Source organism: Mustela nivalis (genome assembly GCF_964662115.1).
Source record: "Mustela nivalis genome assembly, chromosome: 7".
In the NCBI taxonomy this organism is placed as follows: domain Eukaryota; kingdom Metazoa; phylum Chordata; class Mammalia; order Carnivora; family Mustelidae; genus Mustela; species Mustela nivalis.
Genome location: NC_139026.1, coordinates 21,205,816 through 21,230,452, shown reverse-complemented (window position 1 = coordinate 21,230,452; position 24,637 = coordinate 21,205,816). Strand labels below are relative to the sequence as shown.

The window sequence follows — 24,637 nt, the reverse complement described above, 5'->3', positions numbered from 1 at the left end:
GGACACATATGAGTATTGCTACCTTAATTATTTTGTTTCTACCCGAAGGTATTTAAAACACAACTAACCACTGTAGTTAGATTTTTAAAGCTATTCTTGTACTTATGAACAGAGAATTAAGGATGCACTAAAGCTGATTTTAATTTTGTTCTTTTGGTGGCTACTTTTCTTTTTTAAGATTTATTTATTTTAGAAAAAGAGAGAGAGAGTGGGGGCGGGGTGGTGGGGAGGGGCAAGAGGAAGAAGGAGAAAGTCTTAAACAGATTCCTCCTTGAGCATGGAGCCCTACCTGGGGCTAGATCTCACGACTCTGAGATCACAGCCTGAGCTGAAACCAAGTCAGCTGCTTAACTGACTGCACCATCCAGGCGCACCTTGGTGGGCATTTTATCATTATCCATATTGTAGGGTATCATAAGCATTGGTGAAAGCCAATAGGAAGAAATTTGTGACTTGCTCTAGACTAAGATTCACACATTAATAAACTGGACAGTGTTCAAATTTATCCCATCTAACCAAAATCCTCTTGGTAGGTACTCAGTGCTAAAATAAATCATTACATATTAATAATAGTTATTAATTGTCATACTTTTTTGATGAGGTTATCAATAGCAGTAGGAACTGCTGTGTACACTTGGTAATACCTTGTACAAGGCCTGAGTAACTTTCTGAGTAAAGAAAATTCATGTACTAATGTACTGTTCACTAGTGTTTAGCTCTCTTAACAAGCCTTGGAGAGGACTGTAATTCAAGTGAGAGGTTTATCCAGCTAGCATCTGTACCGGGAACAACTGGCCTGATAGTCTCTCTCAATATATTCATATAACACTAAAATATCAATACAAAAGTAAGAGTAGTATTAATGATGTTATTAATGATAGTAGCAGACACAGGCAAAACAAAGCTGTTAATAAAAGAGCTTCTGTGTATGAAGCATAGATTAGGGAATAAAAGGAATAATTATTGGCATCTAAATTTCTCTAAGTCTAAACACATATGGGCCTGTAAAACCTATTTCTTAAAAGTTTCTTTCTGCTTGATTTCCACGGCTGAGAATACTGATATTAAGAAATGAGATTTCTATTAATCTCCCTCATCCCTATACTTTGGGTAGATTTATGACCAAAATCTTCATATTTTCATTAGGTTATGGTAATAATGTACTCCACAAAAAAAAAAAAAAAAAAAAGGACTTTGGGGTCATTTTATAATTTCTGGTGCATTTGTACTTTTCAAATCAGAATTTTGTATAGTTTTCATCTCTTTATGAAAATACTTTGAATAAACTTATACTCACTGAGACTGTCGCACTATTTTCAAATATCAAGCAAAATACCCTGTGACATTGGCGGTTTAATCAATACTATTTAATGATGCTAAACGTATTTATAATGACAGCAGCAGCCAGTCTCCTCGCCCTCTTTTCTCCTCCCCTCCACCAGTAGCCCCCGGTGCCAAAGACAGCCCCTTACCTTGCACTTTTCTCTTTACATAGAACAACAGTTATTGAAGCCAAATGGCTCTCTTAAAATGAGCCACTCATTACGAAGAGTTAGGATATGAATTTCTCTAAAAAGCTTTGCTTTAAATCAAAGTAACTGCACATTCCCTTCAGGCTAGGAAACAACAAATTATGGGTACTTAATATAGAATTACTGGGCCCATGGATTATATATGAGAATATTTTATATTTGGACATCTTCCCTCATTAGTTGGGATAAATTAAACCCTTGAATTTGAGACTAGTCTAAAGCTTTGTAAGCCAGAAGGCACACATTTGTGCCTTTCTTTCATTTTAAAACCCAAGAACCCAGAATCATCAAATGCCTCATCCTCGTAGCAGTTTTGGGGAGCATAAAAACTTTGTTCTCTGATTTCCAAGTCTAAAAGTACAGATCCATTTTTGTTTATAATAAATCTATCTATGGAATTAAACGACTCGCAAAGCCTCCTCAAGAGTGTGAACTTGACCATAAAGATGTCACAAACTTTAAGTACTATCAGCTTAAGGAAAATATACTGGGTTGATAGCAGATGCAGATGTACTCCAGGCCAGAGGAATTGGCCTCAAGACCTAAGATGCAGTGACTGTCTTTTCTAGTTCTGATAACAATGCTTGTGACAGCTGCTTCTCACAGGAATGAAGACAGATTTTACTACAGCACCTGTAGCTAAAGGGAAAATATGTAAAGAGTTTGTAGGCATGAAAACGGCTATTCTTCTGTCCCAACTCCAGGTTGATTGGCCTGTGGGTGGTGGTGGATGGTCCCTGAGCTCTGGCAGTAAGCCTGGGGCCTCAGAGTCTCACTGACTTACAGTCATTGCAATCATCCACAAGGGACACAGTGACTGAACAGGGATCTCTAGGCTGCTAGTCCCCCTAGTGCTGAAAAAAGTGTGGGTCCCAGCTCATACCTTAAACGTTAGCCCCAGCATTTGGATTTTGAGAGACTTCTAGGCCTGCTTCAATGATCCTTGCTTCAAAGAAAACATTTTATAGTAGACTTCTATTGGAATCCCTTCTTCTCAGTGAGGGATTACTGCTAATGCCCATTAAGCGAGTGACTCATGTGCTAAGTATTTGTTCTTCAGTGGGGAACAAGATTATTTGGAAGACGTTATGCAGAGATATTTGTCAAGTTGTTACAATTGACTAGAATGTCATCTAATTGGAAACAAGTTTGCTTGATCTATGGAAGGTCCCTCTTTAACATATGGCTAACCGTAGCCATCAGATGAGTCCTGGATTCTTGGTGGAGAACTGAAATCTCCTGCATGCAACCAGAATACAACACACACTCCATGAGTTCCACTGTGTTGCCACACAGGCTAAGGACAAGTTAATCAGAGGCTTTCAGTCAGACAGTGTGTTTCTGCAGAAATAATGATAGCTTTTGTGAGGGAGTAAGGACAGAAAGCAAAGAGTAACTGATGGCAAATTAGAAGAAGGAGCCAAGAGTTTGTCCATTTACCATGATTTTTAGATCAAAGGACAGTTTTTATGAGATGTTCTGGAAAAGATATTATTTTTAAGACAGACTTTTAAAAGCAGAGAATAATTAGTTACTACTAATAACAATAATTTAAAATAATTAATGGCATGCAATAGGCAGTGACTGGACTTGTGGAGAGAAAGTGGCATAAAGAGTAGAACGAATCTCTTTCGAACAGGCAGAAATTTATTTGCCTTATCTTTCAGGTTACGAGTGTTTCTTAAAGTTTTAGAATATAAAATTCAAATCTAATAAATTATGTAAAAGATTAAGGGATTTTTCACTCATTTTGGAGAAGAAATGTTCAGGATGTCAAAGATAATGTGAAGGCATGATGATTATATGTTACTTCTTCATTCTTTCATTCCTTGATGCCATTGGATGTCAACGAACAGTCAAAATCAAATAAATATCAGTATTAAGACCATTTATACAGATCTAGTTGATCTCTTTGGGCTTGAACCCACAGTAACATATGTTGGCCAGTTTTCATGGAAAATCTATGCCAAGTATAGAAATACAACAGAGACAACTTAAGGTTAGATACAAGCTCTGGATAGTAAAATTTTGATATTACAGCAGCTATTATTATTAATAAGAACAAAAGCAGTGTCTTCGAGATGGGGGTTTATATACGCAGGCCAAGGAATAGAGACAAGGAAACATAATAGAGATAGGAAACTAAAATTGAGGACTCTAATCTTTAACAGTGAATACGATCAAGATCAAGATGGGAGCCTATTTGTTATCATGACCATATCCTGAGCAGACTAAATTTTCTACAATGGAAAGCCTCCAAACGCTTGGGAAGTTTTCGTGGATAACGCGAAACACCCTGGGACTCCTCCTCGTGCCCCACATCAAAACTTTAAAAGACAGTAAGCATGCAGCTTGACTGGACCAAGACAGATGTATATTTAAAGCAGAAGGCATATCTGTAAATTGCTGATGGATGTCAAATAGTTTTAAAGAAAGAAAATATCAACCTGCCAACAACAGGAATTTCATTCACCAAGTGTTGAATGGGTAAGGTTTCTTTAAAAGACCAACTTACGTTAATAAGTTCAACCTCCCAGATTTTTTTCAACAGGTCCATCGACGTGTAGCCATTAATCAGAAAGGCTTTGGTGTAGTCACCTAGTTCAATGGAATCCAGCCACTCAGCGACAGAAGTGGGATGATAGCCATCGTGGCCAATGGGTCTCATCTGAAATAAAGAAAATCACATTAGGATGAGGATTACTTTGAGTTCCAACAAACAGAATGGATCTTGCCACTTGGAAGTTTATTTGATTTGAAGCAACAGTTCTTTTTGGATAAGAAAACAAGGAAAACCAAAATACTTGACACACAAATCTAAGTCACTAATAATTTTCACGCTGAATTAGTTTTCAAAAATGCACCCAGAAATTTCTAATTTAGCTGCTACGCCAACTCCATATTTGAGAAAACGAAATATGTCAAACTTCTGTTAGAGACATTATTGACATTCTGTTGGATGAAATTTAAAATCATGGCAGTTGAGCAGTATTAAATTCAATACTGAAGGCACAAGGAACTGCAGTTCTAAAATGTAGATGATAATTCTCATATGTGCAACATCAAAGCATGTGAAAATACTGCACGACTCAAACATCCAAAGGAATTCATGCTTATGCAAGACATGTAGGTAGTGCAAACATGCTGGAGAAACATACTGCAGTGTTAAGCCAGTAAAGAAGAGGCTTTTTGGTGTTTAAAGACCATGTGTTCTGCATAGACTCTACAGTATGTTAGACATGAATAGAGAACTTGCTGGCAGACAGGTTCCTATTTTTTGTCAGCTATATACAGATTTTTTTTTTCTTTAGGAGAACAAAGAAGTGTGACAGCAGCATAATGTTTCTGAGTTTAAATTGGAGTGTGAAAGTAATTTAAGCAAGAGAAACTTCTGGGTTTAAAATTTTGTATGATTATTCTAGTCTTTTTAGCTTTTATTTGAAATTTATTTGAATTTCTGGTTCTTGGCTTTTGAAGTAAGTCACTTCGAAGACTTGTGTTGCTCTGCCTGCCACACGGTGTAGCTGATGCTTCCGTTGGTCTGGACAGCAGGCACCTCATCAACCTGATGTTGCAATTCAGGATGGGGAAAGCAAAACCGGGCAAAATACATAGGTTCTCCTCTTCCTTCAGATTCAAGGAGATAAATATTAATGGAAATCTACATGATTCTGATTTGCATGGAGATAAGATTAGTCTGGCTGTCAGGGATTCAGATTTTAATCCTAAACATGGTAGGCTTTGTTACTATGCAGTGATCTCATTTTGAAGGTTCTTCTTATTTCTTCATCATGGATTCAAGGTGTTCATTAGGGATCAACACCTAGGGAAGGAGGGTTGAGAAGGAGGGTCAGGCAGAAGAGAAGTCAAATGATGATGGGCCCTGACAAAGCCTCTGTGAAACCCTGGGGGAGCTCTGGTTCAGGTCATGCTCCTAGAGGTCCCATGCTGGCAGCATGACTGGCCCTTTGTGCCTCACACTCTCTGTCACTGGATGCGGCCGCCATGGGAAAAGGACTCTAGTGAGGCTGCTCTCCAAAGCAGAGGCAGACCCTGCAGGTGCTGACAGCTGGAGGTTGTCTGCTGACCGCTCTCCCTCCTTGAAGAGAGAGCCTGGAGGAGCATGTCCATGTCTCCTAGAAGACCATGGACCCAGATTCACCCAAGGTTTACATTTGGCCACACTGGGTTTCTACCTTTTTCTCTATACCCACTTCCTCATTCATATGCACACAACACACGTCTTATTTTAGATGAACCATTGGGAAGACATTTCTCTCCCCTGAACCTTTAGTAGACACGATGAAACGTTATCTCTTGATGCTTCAGCATGCATTTTCTAAGACCAAGGACATTCTACATAGCCACAGTAGAAGCACACTCAAGAAATCTAATATTGACCAGATTATGTTACGTAATATTCAGTCCATATGTAAATTCACCACAGGTGCCCAAAATAGAATTTGTAGCTTTTTCATTTTTCCTCCTGGACAGGCTTAATCAAAGGTCAAGACAACTATGTTTTTGAAGTATTTCCTCTGCCTTTTTATCTACCTTTTCTTCTTCTGGGATTATATTTACTCCATTAAAAAAAAAAAAAGATTATTGGGGGGAAGGGGGTTGGGAGAAGGGGGGGGTGGGGTTATGGACATTGGGGAGGGTATGTGCTTTGGTGAGTGCTGATTCACAGACCTGTACCCCTGGGGATAAAAATACATGTTTATAAAAAATAAAAAATTAAAAAAATATATTTATTTATTTATTTGACAGACAGAGATCACAAGTAGGCAGAGAAGTAGGCAGAAAGGAGGGCAGAAAGCAGGCTCCCTGCTGAGCAGAGAGCCAAATGCGGGACTCGATCTTAGGACCCGAGATCACGACCTTGGCTGAAGGCAGAGGTTTAACCAATGAGCCCACCCAGGAGCCCCTCCTTCATTTTTTCTCCTTTCTTTGTTCCTATTCCACACCCCAAACTATTTTCCACTTTGAGGTTTAAAGTTCCTCTATTGGGAGTTACAGTATAATTTATCATTTGCATTAGAATCTGAATGGGATCGGACTTTTTTTTTTTCTCAAGATTTTATTTATTTATTTGACAGAGAGAGATCACAAGTAGGCAGAGAGGCAGGCAGAGAGAGAGGAGGAAGCAGACCCCCTGCTGAGCAGAGAGCCCGATGCGGGACCTGATCCCAGGACTCTGAGCCGAAGGCAGGGCCTAACCCACTGAGCCACCCAGGCGCCACGGATCGGACTTTTATATGTCACTTTTACATTGGACTGACCCATTTTAGCTACTCACTGAACATTTGTTCAGTAACATTAACACAATATTTATTCCATAATAGCCACAAATGCGAACGACAACTCAGGGTTTGTAAAATGAAGTTTAGTGGCAGTTGCAAATAACTGAATGTTGACTGTGTAAAACAGAAGATTCAGATCCAAAACAGAGACACAAATGTACTAAGTACCTTCACATGCCATAGACTTATAAACATATTGGGGCTAGAGACATTCTCCAGGACTTATGAAGAGTTGGCTGAACCAATGCTACTATCCTGACTAATCCCTGCATCCTGGGAAACTCCCTGACTGCCCCAGTTGACAGAAAGAAATAGCCAGAGAAAGGGCAAGAAGGAAGGAAGAGAAAGAGAAGCTCACCGGAGTTAAAATTAACCGTTTGGGAAGGTTTCACTCTTAGCCCTCCAGAATCTGTCCACCCCAGCAGTAGATCCTGGGGTCGAGCTTAGAGAGTCTTGAGTCAATCTGGGGTAGAGTCAGATGTTCCATCCCAGAGAACTCTCCAGTGGGGTCCCCATAAGTCATCTGAAGTGTGCACACACGCGCGCGCACACACACACACACACACACACACACAGGGCAATCACTCATCACCTGCCACACAGAGGTTGGGTGATGGTGATAGCTAGCCAGTGATGAGCAGTGGTGAGGACACCAACCAGAGCCCTGCAGAGCAAACCCAATCAGTAGAAAAAAGTTTGTTTTTCTTTCCAATCCCTCCTTATTCCTCCAGTGGCAGGAAATTTGGAAATCAGAAAAGAGAGAGGTGCCAGTCCCTTGGGGGAAACCTAAAATTGGGGAGCAGTGGTGGGGGAAGGGGTAAAGTGAACAATATTAGGGGCTTACATGGATTGGAAATGAGTTTTCAATATTTTACATGACTGTAAAGTTACTGGATATGTCTGAATGACACTAAAAATACTAAAGAGAATCTGCCATGGCAAGTGCTGTGAAGTGTGTAAACCTGGTGATTCACAGGCCTGTACCCCTGGGGCTAATAATACATTATGTGTTAATAAAAAAAATTAAAAATTATTTAAAAAGTACTAAAGAGAGAAGCAGTTGAGTTTGGTTGGAGGCAGGATCAGAAAAAAGGCACATCAGTATCTGACGGAATGCAGGTTCTCAGTCATGTGGTTCCTCCTGTGAGGCAAGTTCTCCCGGAGCAGTCTTGAGGAGGTGAGAGGGAGGAATGAGAGATGCGGGCAAGGCAGAAAGCAAGAGCGAAGAGAACCTGGAAACGAACACATTGGCGCGTGCCGGGGAGAGTTCATCCTGCCAGGCAGTCAATAAATATGTAGTCGGTGGCTGTTCTGAATGTCGTGCAGCAGTACAGAACAAAGCAGTCCGAGTCTCTTCCTCAAGGAAATTATAACTCTTAATTAAAAGCTATGCAAACAGATGACCAATAAATTACAAAGGCTCTGCCTACCTGAGGAGAGGAAAGCATTAGAGCCAAATGAAGTTACAAAATTAACTTGACACGTATTTAACGATATGCAGAATGGTTACTGTGCTGCACAGTAATTTCTTTTGAAGCAATCTTCCATCTGTTCCTTCATTTCTGTTCCTACTGCCACTGCCCTGTTTAGTTAGGTTCTTGTTAGTGCTTACGAAAACTAACACAATAGCCTTCCCCTTGGCTTCCCACCTTTGCTCCAGCTCCTGTGATGCTGCTGCATCAGTCTTCCAAAAAGCCAGGCTTTTAAGTCAACACCGGCACAAAAACCTATAGTGGCTCCTTCTTGATTAAAGTGAAAATATCCTATTCCAGAATTCTAGGGTAATTGGGATCAGGTATAAACTTAGCTTTCAACTTAATCCTATACTACTCTGCCATGTGTACCCTCATACATACAATTAGACACAGGGGCATGTCTAAACAACCTGTTAGGCTGTAGTCGTGCCATGAACGTGAACTGTGTGTGCAAGACACTTCTATATCTTTGCTCATATTATTTTCCATGCTTCTAATGCTTTTGCCTTTATTTCTGTAGTGTTTTTCCAGGATAAGCTTCTCTTCTTGAGCTTTAAGATATAAATCTCCAAACATTTGTAGGGTACCTCACATAGATGGCCCATAGCTATCACACAACATGAGTCAAAACTTTATCTCCTTCCTCTCACAAACTGGCCCTCCCTCTGGGTTTCCAATCTCCATTAGTGGGGAAGCATCACACCATTGCCTAAGTAGATGCTTACTTGGTAAGTCATCTTACTTTCCTCTTTCTGTTTTACTATATATTTGATTAGACCAACGTCTCATAAATTTGATTTCAGTTCCCTCCTTCCAAAATGGACTTGGAATCTGACAATCGTATCTACCCCAAGTGTTGTTGTAACATAGGACTTTGAATATAATACATATTCAATAACTCTTAATTTTCTTCCCTCATCACTGCTCTAAATTGGGTTCATGCTTTTTTTTTTTTTTTTTTTTTAGAAAGCACATCCATTTTATAAAATTCAAAAATACAAGCAAAAAAAAAAAAAAGGCTTTAAAGCATCCCCAAACCTGTAATAACTATAGTGATAAAATAACTGATAATAGTTTTGTATACCCTACTGTCTAATTCCCCATGCAAACATAGACCTATAATTTCTAAAAGTAGAGTTACATCATACATAACTATTATGTTGCCTGGGTTTCTTTGCTTATTTTTATTGATTTGTTTTGCCAATGTTTATTTTGAAATTGTATAATATTGAATCCTTTGGCTGCTAATCTTCTCAACTTCCATTCAAGATTCTTCTTTCCTCTCTCATCCCTTTCTCTTTCCCTCACTTCCTTCATTTTCCATCTTGTTTTAAAAGGGTTTATGTCTGGGGGACCTGAGTGGCTCAGCAAGTTAAAGCCTCTCCCTTCAGCTCAGGTCATGATTCCAGGGTGCTGGGATCAAGCCCCACATTGGGCTCTCTGCACAGCAGGAAGCCTGCTTCTGCCTCTCTCTCTGCCTGCTTCTCTGCCTACTTGTGATCTCAGTCTGTCAAATAAATAAATAAAACCTAAAAAAAAAAAAAAAGACTTAAAAAAAAAAAGGGTTTGTCTGGGGCTCCTGGGTGGCTCAGTTGTTAGGCTTCTGCCTTTGGCTCAGGGCAATGATCTCAGGGTCCTGGGATAGAGCCCTGCATCAGGCTCCCTACCCAGTGGAAAGCCTGTTTCTCCCTCTCCCACTCCTCCTGCTTGTGTTCTCCCCTCACTGTGTCCCTCTCTGTCAAATAAATAAAGTCTTAAAAAAATAAAAAAAAAATAAAAAGGGTTTATGTCTTTTAACTTATTTAACCCTCTGCCCCAACTGACAGCTATTTTTCAGAAATATAACTAACAAGGTCACTCAAGTAGACTGAATTGTTTCCAATTCTTCACTTCCTTCCTGTGTTAGAATTATGCCTCTGTGCCCTTTGCCAAGGGATCTGCATTGTATCCTGCTGTGATTGGAGTTAATTCTCCATTCCATTGATTTTGGCCATGTACTTGCCTGGCCAATAGTACAAGTAGAAGTGTCAGGGTGGCAGTTCATAGGTAAGGCCTCTCCACTCTTGTGATCATTCTTTTGCATTCCTAGGCTCTATTACAAGAATAACAAGTGGCTGAATCACCACGCAACTTCTGGTGCCAGGAGAAAAAGGAAGACTTGTGGAGCAAACCTAAATGTAGAAGCTTGGAGTCCACCCTGGCTCCGTGGAGTTTGAGCAAGACCAGCTGAAGTTAGGTGCACTCCAGCTGTCCCACAAACCCATGAGTAAGAAGAGTAAATATGCATTTTTTTTTGTTGTTGCTATAAACCATTGAAATTTTGACATATGGGGGAAAACTGATTAATATAGTCACTCTTTATTTCAAAACCCTGGGTATTTATATTAGCTAATGTTCTCCAGAGAAAGAGAACTAATGGGATGTATGTACAAGTCTGAAATCTTGCAGGTCCAAACTCAGCAGGCCCCGCGGGCTGGCCGGAGACGCAGGAAAGAGCTGATGTTGCAGCTCAAGCCTGAGAGCAGTGTGGAAGGAGAAATCCCTCTGATTGGTGGAGGACCGCAGTCTTGTTCTTGTAAGGCCTTCAACTGACTGAATGGAATCCATCCATATAATGGAGGGTGTTACTGCTTTACACAGTCTGCTTCACTGAGAGCTTGCTGATTTAAATGTTAATTTCATCTAAAAAATACCTTCATGGTGACATCCTAGACTGGAATTTGACTGCATATGTGCGTATCATGGCCTAGTCAAGTTGACACATAAAATAACCCAAACTCTTTAATTTATGAGTTCAAAGTCACATCCATGAGACGGAGAAAGACTAGTGATGCTTAGCTAAGCTGACATTAACATCCTTCCCAAGTTTCTGGCTGTCATCTCGTACACATCTATGTCTTCCATCCTTGCTAACCCTAAACTAAGTAGTTCTTTATTTTAGGAGTATGATTTTTGAAGGCATAATCCATTTTATAACTGGTGTATCTCCGTACCTTTGCTCCTGCCATTCCCTCGGCTAGGATTACTGTTTTTTCTCCTCTGTTTCCCTGTTGAAATTCTATCCTTTCTTAAAAGACCCTATTTAAATGTTGCCTCTTTTGAGAAGTTTTTTCCAGTGCTACCCTTAGGCCCAGGTCAAAATTAATTATACCTTCCCCTAGATTTTTGTAGTAATTTGCATATAATTCTGTTATAGCTATAGATGTAGTTGTCTTCTTTATCAGATTGTCACCCTTTTGGTGAAGAAACAAGGTCTTACCCACTTTTGTTGTCTCTTTTGTGTCAAGTGAAGCATTCCATACATGGTAGGCATTTGCCCAGTGTTTATGAAATTCAGTGATTTAATGATTACATGAAGATGAAGTGACAAATTCCATGGCCTGGTGTCCACTTGTAAAGGACATTTGTATTTTGTGCTGCATCTTATGAAAATGAGGGCTATTTTTATATCTCACATTAATGTACAGCTATTTAAAGTGATTACATACCCAGAGCCAATTCCCGACAGCATAGTGCTGTGTTACAAAATGCACTGGGCTTTGTTTCCATAGCCCAGCATCCTGCCTCTGCCGTTAACAAACTGTGTGATGGTGGGCAGGTTATTTTACCTCTCCAAGTTTCAGTATTCTCATCTGTGAAATGATAGTGTTGGGCCAATGATCTCAAAGTTCCTTCATAATTCCTACGCCTTGCAATTCTATCTTTTGTAAGTTAACATCAAATTAGTGTCGGATTTATTTATCCAGCAAAGGAAAAAGAAGCCCAAAGGCAAAACATTAAAAAAGTAAATAAGTAAAAGAAAGGAAGAAGGACAACAAGGACATTTAGGCTGAAGTCCGGGTGGCATCTACACTCCTCTCATGAGTTGTCAGCAGCATCCACAAGAACACTGCGACTGCTTTCTCAAATCTCCAACAATGAAACCTTTTTCCAGTAGGAACACCTGCAGGACAGAGCTAGACGGAGAGCTCCAGGGGCTGCCAGGCTTGCAGTACTGCCCAGCATGAATGGGAGTTAGGCACTAATCTGTGGTGGGCAGGCAGTGGGCATTCCTAAGAGAGCTTCACAGCTAGGCCATATGATTCAAGTTGCTGATTCCCAAAGTGTGGGGAAAACCCAAACTGGGACAGAAATGGCTGTTAGCAGTGAAAGAAGCTTCAGTCTCCAAAAAATTGAGATATATGGATATGTTTTACTAAATACCTTCCTTGGTGCTCTTAGTGTTTTGTTATTCTGCCCAAATGCACACTGACTTTCCTCTAGGAGCCTCTTAAAGCAAATCTGGCCTCAGAGACAGCATCCTGTTACCATCACGGCAGAGATTATTGACCCCAGGACAGTGAGGGCTCTGTGGAATCTGGGGCATTAAGGGAACCAGTTAGGAGGCAGCTGAAAAGGCAAGGCTCTGAGACTGCCTCGTCTACCTTTGTCAGGGTAACCCATATTGTAAGTGTTTTGCACAGGTAAGAAGAGGAAGAGGAGTTCTTTGTTTCAAAAAGAAATGTTTGCAAACCATTGATCTAGAAGATTTTTGTAAGATTACACAATCACTACATTTTCATTTCCTCTTAGTTTCTTGGTTTTATTTGAAATATTCTGGATTTGCCATATGTATACACACACATATGTGTTGCCTGTGGTTCCTTCTCTGCCTAAAAGCAGCTTTGTCTGTTCAGACAAGGATGCTGTTTTACAAAGATAGAGCCACAGGATGAAAGCTGTAGCAAGAAGGCAATAAAAATAGGAAAAGGAAATAAAAAGAGGGAAAGATATTATATTATAATAGATTTGGGATTACAAAAACCTAGTTCGGAAGCACCAAGATGACTCAGTCTGTTAAGCATCCAACTTGATTTCAGCTCAGGTGATAATCTCGGGGTGGTGAGGTCGAACTCCGTGTTGAACTTGGCACTGAGAATGGAGCCTGCTTAAGATTCTCTCCCACTCCCACTGCCCCTCCCTCTTCTCTAATAAATATAGTTCTGAATACAGTAAGCTATTAAGTCCGCATTACGATATTGGCATCGTAATTAGATCAAGGGAACAAGGAAGCCCAAAAGTCAATAACAAATTAGATGTTTTTATGTCTGTAAAGTGTTACAAAATTGAAACAGTGATTCCTTGTTGTCTACTAAAATCTGCTCCCTCCTCTTCCACAGTAACGGGGCTTACTACAGAAAAGATACACCAAATAAACATATTTAAGAAATCCCAGCAACAACAAAAAAAGATAATTCCAGTTTCGCTTCTGATTGTTTCTATGGGAATATATTCAAGCCTGTGGGAAGCTAGTGAAAGTGATGCATGTAACCTCCAGATCACCTTCAACCTAAAAAATAGGTTCTTTGCTCTAGAATTGCTATTTTCCTTTCATCTTCTTGTGAGCTGGAACATCAGTGCCTGCGGTCCAGCTTTGACTCCACAGGCACAATAATAACCTAGAGTTTGGGAAACGCTTCTCAAACCTGCATGTACAAAAGAATCACGTGGGCGATCTTGTTAACATGCAGGTTCTAATTCAATAGGCTGGAGGGAGAATTTGAGATTCTGCATTCCTAACAAGCTTCCTGGTAATGATAATGCTGTCAGTCCCTGGACCTTCCTTTGAGTAGCAGTGCTTTGGAGGATGACAGAGCGACAGATGGAGGGTCCTGGGTCTTTCCAGAATCGCACAGAGCAGAGCCAGTTTGTAAACCTGGATGGCGTACTTCAAGACTGTTACGTGGGAGAAGTAAATGTTCTATTCTTTAAACCACTACATTATGAGGTTTCTATTCTAGCAGCTTTGCCTTTCCTCTAATACAAACAGAATTGAAAATAAGGTAATTTCATACATAACATTTAAGGAAGCCCATACTTCCACTTGACAGTATGTTGCATTGTCTCTAGCTTTGTGAAGCCATTAATTTTCACAGCCGTCACCATTCAGAGAAACCCCATTTCCTTTAGCTGCGTTTGTTGGCATCTTTCTGTCAATCACACTAGTATCCCTTTGTGACAACTATGCAAGATATAAGAGGGGGAAATCGTGGGAAAACCTCAAGTTTCTAGCTTTTGATTCCTTGTCCCCGGGTACGTGGTGGTGTTACTAGTAGAGAAAGAGGAGAAAATAGATGGAGATGACATGAACAATTTTGAGACATAAGAAATTAAAGACAGTGGAACTGCACTTTACATTTGGGGGAGAAGTCCGAGGAGACATATAACCTTGGGCATCATTCGCCGTACAGGCACAGGTAGGAGTCTTGACCCCTCCACGTGTCAGCTGTCTGACCTTGAGTAAGCTACTCAGTCATCCTCAGCATCTGTCTTCTGATTGGGGATGTGAGAGATAAGAATGTCTGCCTCCGGGGGGAGTTGTCGTCATTCAGCAAAACAATGCACAGTACTTGGCACACGGAAGCACTCAGTAAATCTTGGTTATTTTTATCGTAAGTGGGAGCTGAAATCTTACATGGATGAGATTGGGGAGGGTGTGTACTGCGGGAAGAGAAGTGGTGTGAGGACAAACCAACACTTCCAACGGGAAAGATAAGAATCATACTCAGGAGACCAAAAAAGCAATAGTCAAGACAAGAAGGGAAATGGGGGAAACTTAGTTTCAAAGAGGGGGGAGTTGTCAGTGACGGCAGTGCTGCGGAGAGGTCTACCAGGAGGAGAAAGGGGAAAGGTTCGTGGGATCTGGCAAACAGGTCCCCAGGATTTTATAGAAAAGAGCCCCGAGGCGAGGCTGCCCTGGGTTGCTGTGTAAGAGATGAGGAAGTAGAAACTGCAATCAGAGCCATCCTTTTAAGGAGTCTGCAAAGAAGAGAAGGAGGGAGATGGAAGGTTGTAGAAAGCACAAGGAAAAGGCATGGAGAGGAGTGGGAACTGAGGACGCAGGGCTGAGGAAGTTCTGCGGTATCAGGGAATAAGAGATGGAGGGTGCGGTAGAGATTGACAGAGGTAGAGGGTTTGCTTTTTGCTTTGGGAATTTGCTGGCCTTTCTTGGAAATGATAGCATGAGAGGCATAGCTGGAGTAACTTTGGGGTTGATCATCTGTATTAAAACAGTTATAAGGATCTAGGAGCTACCCCTACCTGGCTTGGACTCGGTGAGAGCTGGGTCCTTGTATGTGAAGTACTGGTCAAGGTCGTCATGTGGCCAAGGGCAGCCATCCCTGGGTACAAACACACAAACCCGACTATCATTTACGTAAACCTGCTGCTTGCAACAGCTGTGATGCACCGGGCTTGGAGACTTAAACTTGCCTACGAAGCTGCAAATGGACGGGGGCTTCTCTTTTCCCACCGGAGGGACTTTGTACTGTCAGACTCCCTGATAGACTTTTGTAACACAGACAGCTGATATCATCAGGCGCCTCCCTCTACTCCTGCTCCTTGTTCTAGCCTCTTCTGCTCTGTCCTGCTGCTACCCAAGACTCGGACTAACAGCAGCCCTGAAAATAAACCAGGACAAGCAGTGCCAGCAGGCAGTGGGCTGCCAAGTCCAAATGCAGGTCTGTCGGGTAGTATGAGGATCAGATCTCCTATAGGCTTTGAGACCTGGGCTTAGACATCACTGCGCTGTTTCATCAGTGGCTCTTAAAAGACTGACTGAACATGAAAGTGAAAGAGAAAGGCAGATCCACTGATCACGGGGCCCCAGAAGAAAGTCTATCCACCACCATCTGAGTGCTATTGTAGTGCAACTTGGCTGGGAGAGATACGTCTACAGAATGGATAGGACTATTAACGGTAAGAATGTCACCTCACAATCACATGAGACTTTGAAGATCTCAAAGTGATCTCACGTGCGTTATCTCATTTGTGAGGGGTTTTAGGTGGTCTTTGGGAAAATACCCTTTATGCAGCCTGAGCCTTTGGGTACCCTGTGTAATGAGGTTCCTTCTGTGGGAACTGAAAGGACTAATGCACCGTGACTATTGTTAGGAAATGAGGTGTGATGGGTCTCCAGGTGTCCATCTATGGCAGGGGAGGGAGATGAACATGTACAGATATGCTGCTCCAAGACCCTTTGTTTACAATCATACTCTGTTGTGGATACATTTTCTATAAAAGAATCAGAAGACACTTAAACCCTCAGAGCTTTGTAAGCAAATTGTGTTTGGATGTCATTACGGACTTAACAATTGCAGATGACGGTAATGTCTGTATTTTTTCCCGGCAGCCACTGAACCTTGCGACATGGGGTCTTTAGAGTGTTCAGACACTGAAGACTCCCAGCTTTAGGCATAGACAGGGCAGGAGCAGTGAAGGAGTCACAGCTGGATATTACTCTGCACGACATTTTGGGGGAATAAAGGTAAAGTGCTTTGGACAAGGCACTGTCTCTTAATACCCTGTGATTTCTATTTCATGAATAAAAGAAACAAACTGAAGTCTAGCCCAGAGGGGCCCTGACATTTCCCTCCTTTTGACAAGCCTTAAGCCATGGAGTAAACCGGAAGTGAAGCAGCAGACAACAAAGGGTACATAAATAAGAAATGTTCTCAAGACACGGGCGATCACCTCCCAGTAGCACGGGAGAGTAGGTTAGTGAATGAAGTAGAAGCACTAGCCAGACTAGTCCAGCCTCTAGCCATCGGGGTTAGGGGCACCCCTTTTGATCACAGGTACCAGACTCACCACAAGTTAAAGAAGTAAAGCTGCTGAAACAGAGAAGCCCTATAAATCATGGTAGGAAAACCAAAATGATAACAGCAACAAGGACACCGTCGTCTCCTTATTGCTTTGCAAGCAGTGTGAGTGGACTGCCGGTCAGACATGGTTATTTACAGCTTCATCTCCAGGCATGCACGGAGTACCTACCATAGGCAGCATCACTGAGAACCAGGCAGTTACCTGCCAGATAAGAACCATGGGGTTGTGGTGAAGAGATCAATAGATCTGCCGCTCAGCACAGATGTAAACATGGTCATGCTGAATGATTTTTTTTGCACTTCACTCTGAAGATTTTGGTAAAACTTTTCTTTCTTTTTTTTTTTTTTCTAAGATTTTATTTATTGATTGATTGATTTGACAGACAGAGATCACAAGTAGGCAGAGAGGCAGGCAGAGAGAGAGGAGGAAGCAGGCTCCCTGCTGAGCAGAGAGCCCGATGCGGGGCTCGATCCCAGGACCCTGGGATCATGACCTGAGCCGAAGGCAGAGGCTTTAACCCACTGAGCCACCCAAACGCCCAAACTTTTCTTTCTTTTTTTTTTTTTTAATTCAGTAAAAGAACATGTTTGTACCATCTTTTCATTTGTAAAATCCTTGTTTCGATAATATTGATCCTAGATCCTTTTGTTAAATATCACCGTTTATTTTGATGTAGTTCTTGGCTGCAAAGATCTTTACAAAACAAGAGCTCAGATTAAAGATGAAGGGGATTTACTGCAACTAGAATAAGGTGTCGTACAATGCTCACCATCATTCACGTTTTCAAGCTCCACCAGTGATAGGAATTATATTTAGAGAAAGGCAGAGGATCACTTTTTTCCCACTGACAATACATATCTGCTGACATTCGTGTAGATATCCAGTGGTTATGTAGCACACTGCTCTGCTCTTAGAACAGAAATTTTAAATGCTACTATCAGTCAGGAAAGTTGTTTGCATGTTATTAGTCTCAACAAAAAAAAATTCCCCAAACTTGAGTCTTCAGAAAATAATGAATGTTCTGAATGCCAATTCTATTTATTTGATATTTAAAAACCATGTCCTTTCTCAGAGCATAATCACGTCACCCACTGAAGTACTTCAAACAGATAGATGTACTGTAAAACCAAAGTTAGCAGCATACAAATGAGTAACATGTTCTGCCTGGGTAGGGAAGTACGAAGGATATCATTCAGACAGTGGCCAAAAATTAGTACAGGAATTGCAGAATTGGAGACCTACCACACGTCCATTCATCCATCTATCCGTCCACCCATTCACTCATCTACTCATTCATTTATTCACTCAGATACTTGCCACATGCCTACTAGTTCCTACCATTCTTCTGGATGCATCCGTCAAAAAACATGTAAAAGTGCCAGTCATTACGGAGCTTACGCTCTAGTGGGGGAGACAATCATGATTAACAAACCATAGGAAATAAGGAAATTATGTCAGAAACTGATGTGCTGCGCAAAGAAAAAGAGAAAGTAGAGCAGGAGAATTTGATGTGTTAGAGAGTGCCTGTGGAGTGGTCGGGGTCTGTGCAGGAGAACAGGCTGGTTAGGGAAAGCTTCACTCAGAAGGCAAGATTTGAACAGGGCTTTCAGGATGGTAAAGAGGTGTGCTGGCAATCAGGGGACAAGATGCCAAGTAGAGAGACCAGGAAAGGCAAGGGCCCTCAGGAAGGAGTGAGACTGCTGTCTGTTCAAGGAATAACAATCCAGGGGTTAGAGCAGTGTGTGTGGGAAGAGAGGGGTGGGGAGCAGGTCAGAGAGGTGGTCAGGGGCTGGGGAAAGTAAAGCTCTGAAGGTATTGGGAGGCTCTGGCTTTCATTTGGAGAGAAAGAGGGAGCCAGTGCAGGAATTTGAGCAGAAGTGTGACATGGTTTAGGTTATGTTTCAGTGCAGTCACGGGCTGCTGTGTTGAGAATAGTTCCTAGGGAGGCAAGAGTTAGGAGGAGGGAGACTGCTCAGAGGCTGTGGAAGTAATGCAGGAGAAAGAGGCTAATGGGTTGGACAGGTGCTAGAGTAGAGGTGGTGAGAAGCGGTCAGATTCTAAATGATTTTCTGAAACACAAAGTAAAATGTTCCTTGTTCTCTAACATAGGCTGTGAATCTGTCTTCTTGACGGCAACTTGAATAGATCCAAACTCACCTTTCACGTGTGGGAATGTATGGATAACTGGCAGGGTTGGTCTTGCATGGGTCTGTTTTCCATGAGGAATTCAGAGTCCTCAAAAGACTCTTCTGCTCAAAGAAGGCAGCCAATGCATATGTTTATGATTCAAAGGACAATAGACAAGTGTCATAGGGAATGTTCGATTCTGAATGGTTTTCAGGATCTGGCACTCTGACTAGGCCCTGGACTAGCTCCCATGGATCAGCCTTAAGAAGAAGAAGCCTCAATAAAAAAGCTGCATCATGAAACATTTTTGGGACACTGGGAACAAAAGGAGTCAGCATAATTGGCCCCGGCAACTTCATCAGCAAGCAGAGATGGTGCTGTATTTTAGACATTGGTGCCCTCAACATTGGGCACCAGCACTTGGTGATGGTGCCCACATTGGCAGGCTTCAGTGGCACTGGCAGAACATTCAGTTGGCACTGGCTAAGGCGCTTCTGATGAGAAGATCCTGGGCACTGCAGCCAGCAGCGCAAACATCAGTACCTTTGACACGCTGGGCACCTGCAGCTATGAAGCCGGCTTTGGCCGTCATTAATGGCAGATCTGGCACCCTTAGCGGATACTGACAGCACTGACAGCACTTTTGGTGAGTCGTGGTGGCACTGCTTCAAGCTTTGGTGATAAGCGAGAGCAAGAGAGGCCGAAGACAGCAGGTGTCACATGGTCAGTGAGTGGTCTGGTTAATGGTGCACATGTGATGTGAGACACCCAGAACAAACCATTAGGAGGGATCTCAGTAAGGTTTAGGATACATAGAGAATTATAACCCCATTTTGAAACACTGGCTGGAGTTGCTGAGAATCCTTTTATATTTATAGTGAGGGAATAATCTAAGAACTATGTCACTACCATTGGTGGTCACAATAAACAATATCTTGGTCCTTATAAAAATGTTTCTAGCCTCATAGTCTAAGATTTTTGTGGGTCAGTTCAGAATTTTTAATTACCTCAGACATTGGAGTGGCATTGAATTTTCAGCTGTGCTTGTGTGAAATCTCAGTAGAGAGTCAGCTCTTACCAACAGTTTTAGTAGTTATTAGTTACTTAATTCAACAATAATTTTTATGCACAAAATATATATGTCACATCATCCTAGGCATTATCAAAATACAAAAGGGACTAAGGTTCCCTCCTTCCAGGAATATGTAATTTCCTTGGATATATATTTGAATGTAAGAAAATAATTAAGCGCCAGTGTTTTTATAAGTTCCAGAAAAGAGAAGAAACTTGAGTGGAAAAATTTGGGAAGATTCTCTTCTGTCGTTTCTCTTGAGGTTCATATATGGGGAAAGAATGTGTGTGTGTGTGTGTGTGTGTGTGTGTGTGTGTGTGAAAGTGAGTGTGCATGCACAAAAGACACACACGCAGAGACAGAATGGACGAATGTAGGCATCCATTTCTCCTTTCTGTCTCTAGATCTAGCAGGAACACAGGTAGCATTCTTTGTCTGGAGTGACTCCCTCCGTGCTCTATTTAGGGAAAAATACTTAATAAAAATACTTAATAAATAAAAATACTTAATAATTCTTTGAGATTCAGCTCAAACATCACCTACCTATCCAAAAAACCTTCCTTCAACCTCACGTACTTAGCTTTTCCCTCCTCTGTAGCAGTTTTCTTTCCTCACATAATGGTTTAGTTTTTGACATATTTGTGTCCTAAATGTAGGTAGAACTCCTCGAGGCAGGGACCAAATATTATCCCGTTTTGTGTCCTCATCTCTGAAGCTCGCAGAGGGCCAAAATGAACTACAGTCTGATTGAATGAGGAACATCTGGGCATGTGGGTGTTTGCAGACATTATGTGTCTGGAGTTGCCCTATCCCTTCATCTGGTTCCAATCCTGCCGGGTATGCTAAGGACTTGCGATGTAAGGTCAATTGTTGCTTTGTGTCTACATCAGTAGCACTTAGAAAAGTACTCTGTCAAAAGTGGACACCAGCAATGTTTATAGATGATGATGTAATTGAGCCCCAGAGGTGAAAGGCAGGGAAATCAATCTTTACATCTACACAATAATCTCTTATACATTTGTGAAGAAAATTTCACATTCAAAAATTTCTGCAATACATTTACCTCATCGTATTAGAAAATCATCAATACAACCATTTCCCAACAAACAGTGGCCTCTGAGTAAAGAAGCCACTGAGGGTTAAAATTGGTGATGCATTGAAGAAAAAGCTTTTAAGCTGTTGGGACTCTGGTGTTCATAAATAATAACCTTAAAGTTCATCTAAAATATATCCATGTAGCACTATGCCATTACAAATTTATACAATGAATAAAGCTAACATGTATTTGCTCTGGAAGACAAGAAGGAAGGAATCTGACAGTTTACTGAGTACTCACTTTCTCCGATAAGACCAGTAGTAATCTTTTAACTTAAACAAAAAAGTTGAACTCCTTTTTAAAATAAAATGTGTTAGATCTATAGAAGATGAGGACAATAGCTAGTCACTTGTCTAAAGGTGGAGGCATTGACAGGCTATCCACAGAGCAAAGGCATGGGAAGCTCGGGTGATAGAGGCTGAGAGCACAGATTCTGGAGCCAGGCTGCCTCGTTCTGGCCCGGACTCAGCCACTTACTAACTGCGTGGCCTAGGAATGCTACTTAACTTTCCTGTGCCTTAGTTTCTTCAACTGTGAGAGATAGAATTAATTAATTTTAAGATTTAAATGAGTAACTGTGGAGTTAGCCTAATAGTATCTACAACAGTGCCTGGCACACAGAAGATTTTTGTTCAAGTGTTGGCTGTTAAACACAGCCAACTGTTTGCCTGCAGTGTCTTTCTGAGTATGCTCAGGAACGTCCTGGGCAATGTGGATTCTTATGTTGTTCTAGTGTATTTGTTGTGGGTCTACAGATCAACCAGCAGATTAGAACCCAGAGTCAAAAGACGGAAATCTAAAATCTCATTGATCACCAACAAAGAAAATAATCACCAAGAAATACAGGTAACAAAAAAGCGCTTAGCTTAGGGTAGGAGAATATTAACTCTGTTGCTAGTTAAGCCTGCTCCACTGAAGCTGAGTGTAGGTATCTGTTAGGGTTCAAAGTATTTGACTTTTTGTAGCTCAAAAGGCAAAGTGATGGATGAAACTCATAGCTGGATTAATGGTACGGGCTGTATTTCAGAGAATGGTTATTACAAATGAGAAACAAACAGCATATCTATCTGCCTGAACAAGAAAGCAAATGTTTTGGGTCACTTTCTCCTCAGAGTATCATGAGCCTATCTCAAAATTCCCCATAGCAAAGGAGTTTTGAAGGTGCATAAGAATAGCTTCTTGATTCATCTGCCTCCTCCTCCAGGAATCCTCTCCTGATTTCCTGTACATAAGAGACCTTCCCTTTACATTTAACATCCAGAGCTTGTATTTTTACTTTTATTATAGCTCGTTCATGCTCTGCTTTGTATTAAAATCACTTGGATATTGGTTCAACCTCCTTTGCTAGACTGTAATCTCTTAGAAGGCAGATAATGTGTAATTTCATCTTTTTTCTCCTTGCATTGTGTCTGAAACACAAGTAGATGCTCAATGCACTTGTAGACATAATTGAACACGAACTTCTCACTTGGATGCTATTGATAAAAAATAAGAAATACAGCTAAGGGGCACCTGGGTGGGTGAGTGGGTTAAAGCCTCTGCCTTCAGCTCAGGTCATGATCTCAGGGTCCTGGGATCGAGTCCTGCATCAGGCTCTGCTCAGCAGGGAGCCTGCTTCCACCTCTCTCTCTCTCTCTGCCTACTTGTGATTTCTGCCTTTCAAATAAATAAATAAACATAAAAAAAAAGAAATACAGCTAAATTATATTCAACTATTAAGTTAGTGCTTAATTTAATTATATGTTAAAGATGGGGATGGGGCATTCAAAATGGTGGATATGTTTATTTATTTATTTAATTAATTTATTTAAGTTTTATTTACATGAGAGACAGAGGGGGAGGGAGAGAGAGAGCGTGTGTGCGCATGTAGGCGGAGGGGCAGAGGGAGAGAAACTCAAGCAGACTCTGCACTCAGTGTGGAGCCCCCAACTGGGGCTCCACTCCATGACTCTGAGATCATGACACCAGCCAAAAATCAAGAGTTGGATGCCTCACCAACTGAGCCACCCAGGTGCCCCAGGTATGTTCTTTTAGACCTCTTCCATGAATTTACATAGTTTTGCTTTTCTGTGAAATCACAATGCCTTTAGCAATTTACTGGGACTGCACTGTCAAGGTCTGTCCACTCAGCTTCTCGGTTCACTTCTGTGCCATCCTATGTTGCACATCTTTATCGAGCCCTTGCTGTTCAAAGTACTTTCTGTACCTACCCCTCTGTGACTTGCCATTTAGTGCACAGAACTGATTACATTACCCGTAAGAGATGCAGGCAGGATGCCCTCTCAGTATTATGTTATTCATTTAATTTCTTAGCTAGGAAGGCCCTAGTTATGATTTTAGACAACTTTGCTTCTAGCTCTTGATGGGTTAAACAATAATCCTAAATGCAGGAAAAACAATAATTAATTTAGTGGATGATGACCAGATTCAAAAGTTTGGACCTCTTCTTATCTAGAGAATGTATAATTTGCTCTGTGAGAAGTCCACAAGTAAGAATGGAAAGCTCACAGCACAACACAGTCATGGGCGTTTTTAGCCAGAGTCTTTTATTAAGAAGTATGTCCATTCTGTTACTGTGTGGCCCAAGGCAAGAGCAATGGCAAAAATTCATTGAGTTTTGTTAATGAGCATTACTGAACAATTATAAGTGGTTATTCCTACTATTAATTTAGTGCTTCTAAATGTCAGGCATTTCCTAGGGATTTCTAACCTTAGTGCTCACCACAATCTAACACGGTGGGTTCTGCCACAATCTCCTTCTCATTGATGAGGAAACAGGACTACAGAATTGAACAACTTGCCCAAGTGGCTAAACTAGGATTAAATTAGGTTAACTTGAAAGCCGATGAGAGTTAATGTTTGCCAAGGTCTTTGAGGGTGTCTTGCTTGGAATATTTAGCTTAGTCATTTCAATATCTCCTTAGTGTACTTCTCGTGCTTTGAAATACAGTGTTTGGACAACACAGTGAGGTGGTAAAGAACCTCAGGTTAACTGCCTGGGTGTGAATCTTAGTCGGCCTACGGACGATTAAAATGCATTTGTATATCCTCTTCACTCTGTCTACTCCCTGTTTAATTCATTTTTCTATAATACTTATCATTACTTGAGATTACATCTGTTTACTTCTTTTTGTCTGCACCCCTCTCTAGGATGTAAGCTACAAGAGGACCATGACCTTGTACGTGTTGTTTCCTAACATCAACTCCTCAACACCTAGAAGAGTACCTGGCATGCAGTAGATATTTCATAATAGATCTATGAAATGAATAAAAGGAGATTCATTTTGTCTATTGTGTATGCCTGGAGAAGTAATTTTTAATGGGATGAAGGAACCTCACTTTTTTTCTTGGTTCACCTTCAAGTTTTTTAAAAAAATTATTTAGTAAAC

At 41.2% G+C, this 24,637-nt stretch overlaps 1 protein-coding gene and 1 long non-coding RNA gene across 20 annotated transcripts in view; one reads left to right on the top strand and one right to left on the bottom strand.

Moving 5' to 3' along the window:
* ANKS1B (ankyrin repeat and sterile alpha motif domain containing 1B) overlaps positions 1 to 24,637 on the bottom strand; it is a 1,113,310-nt gene that overhangs the window by 281,070 nt on the left and 807,603 nt on the right. For all 18 annotated transcript variants that reach the window (XM_082739199.1, XM_082739197.1, XM_082739179.1 and 15 more), the window contains one exon: positions 4,048 to 4,200. In XM_082739199.1, coding sequence (XP_082595325.1) covers positions 4,048 to 4,200 — 153 coding nt within the window. The remainder of the gene's footprint in view (positions 1 to 4,047; positions 4,201 to 24,637) is intronic.
* On the top strand, positions 15,820 to 24,539 carry LOC309868959. Of its 2 annotated transcripts, none has more exons than XR_014313905.1 (2): positions 15,820 to 16,047; positions 24,399 to 24,539. It is a non-coding gene; the product is annotated as an uncharacterized lncRNA (long non-coding RNA). The 2 variants fall into 2 exon arrangements; XR_014313906.1 differs by lacking the exon at positions 15,820 to 16,047 and adding an exon at positions 19,396 to 19,726.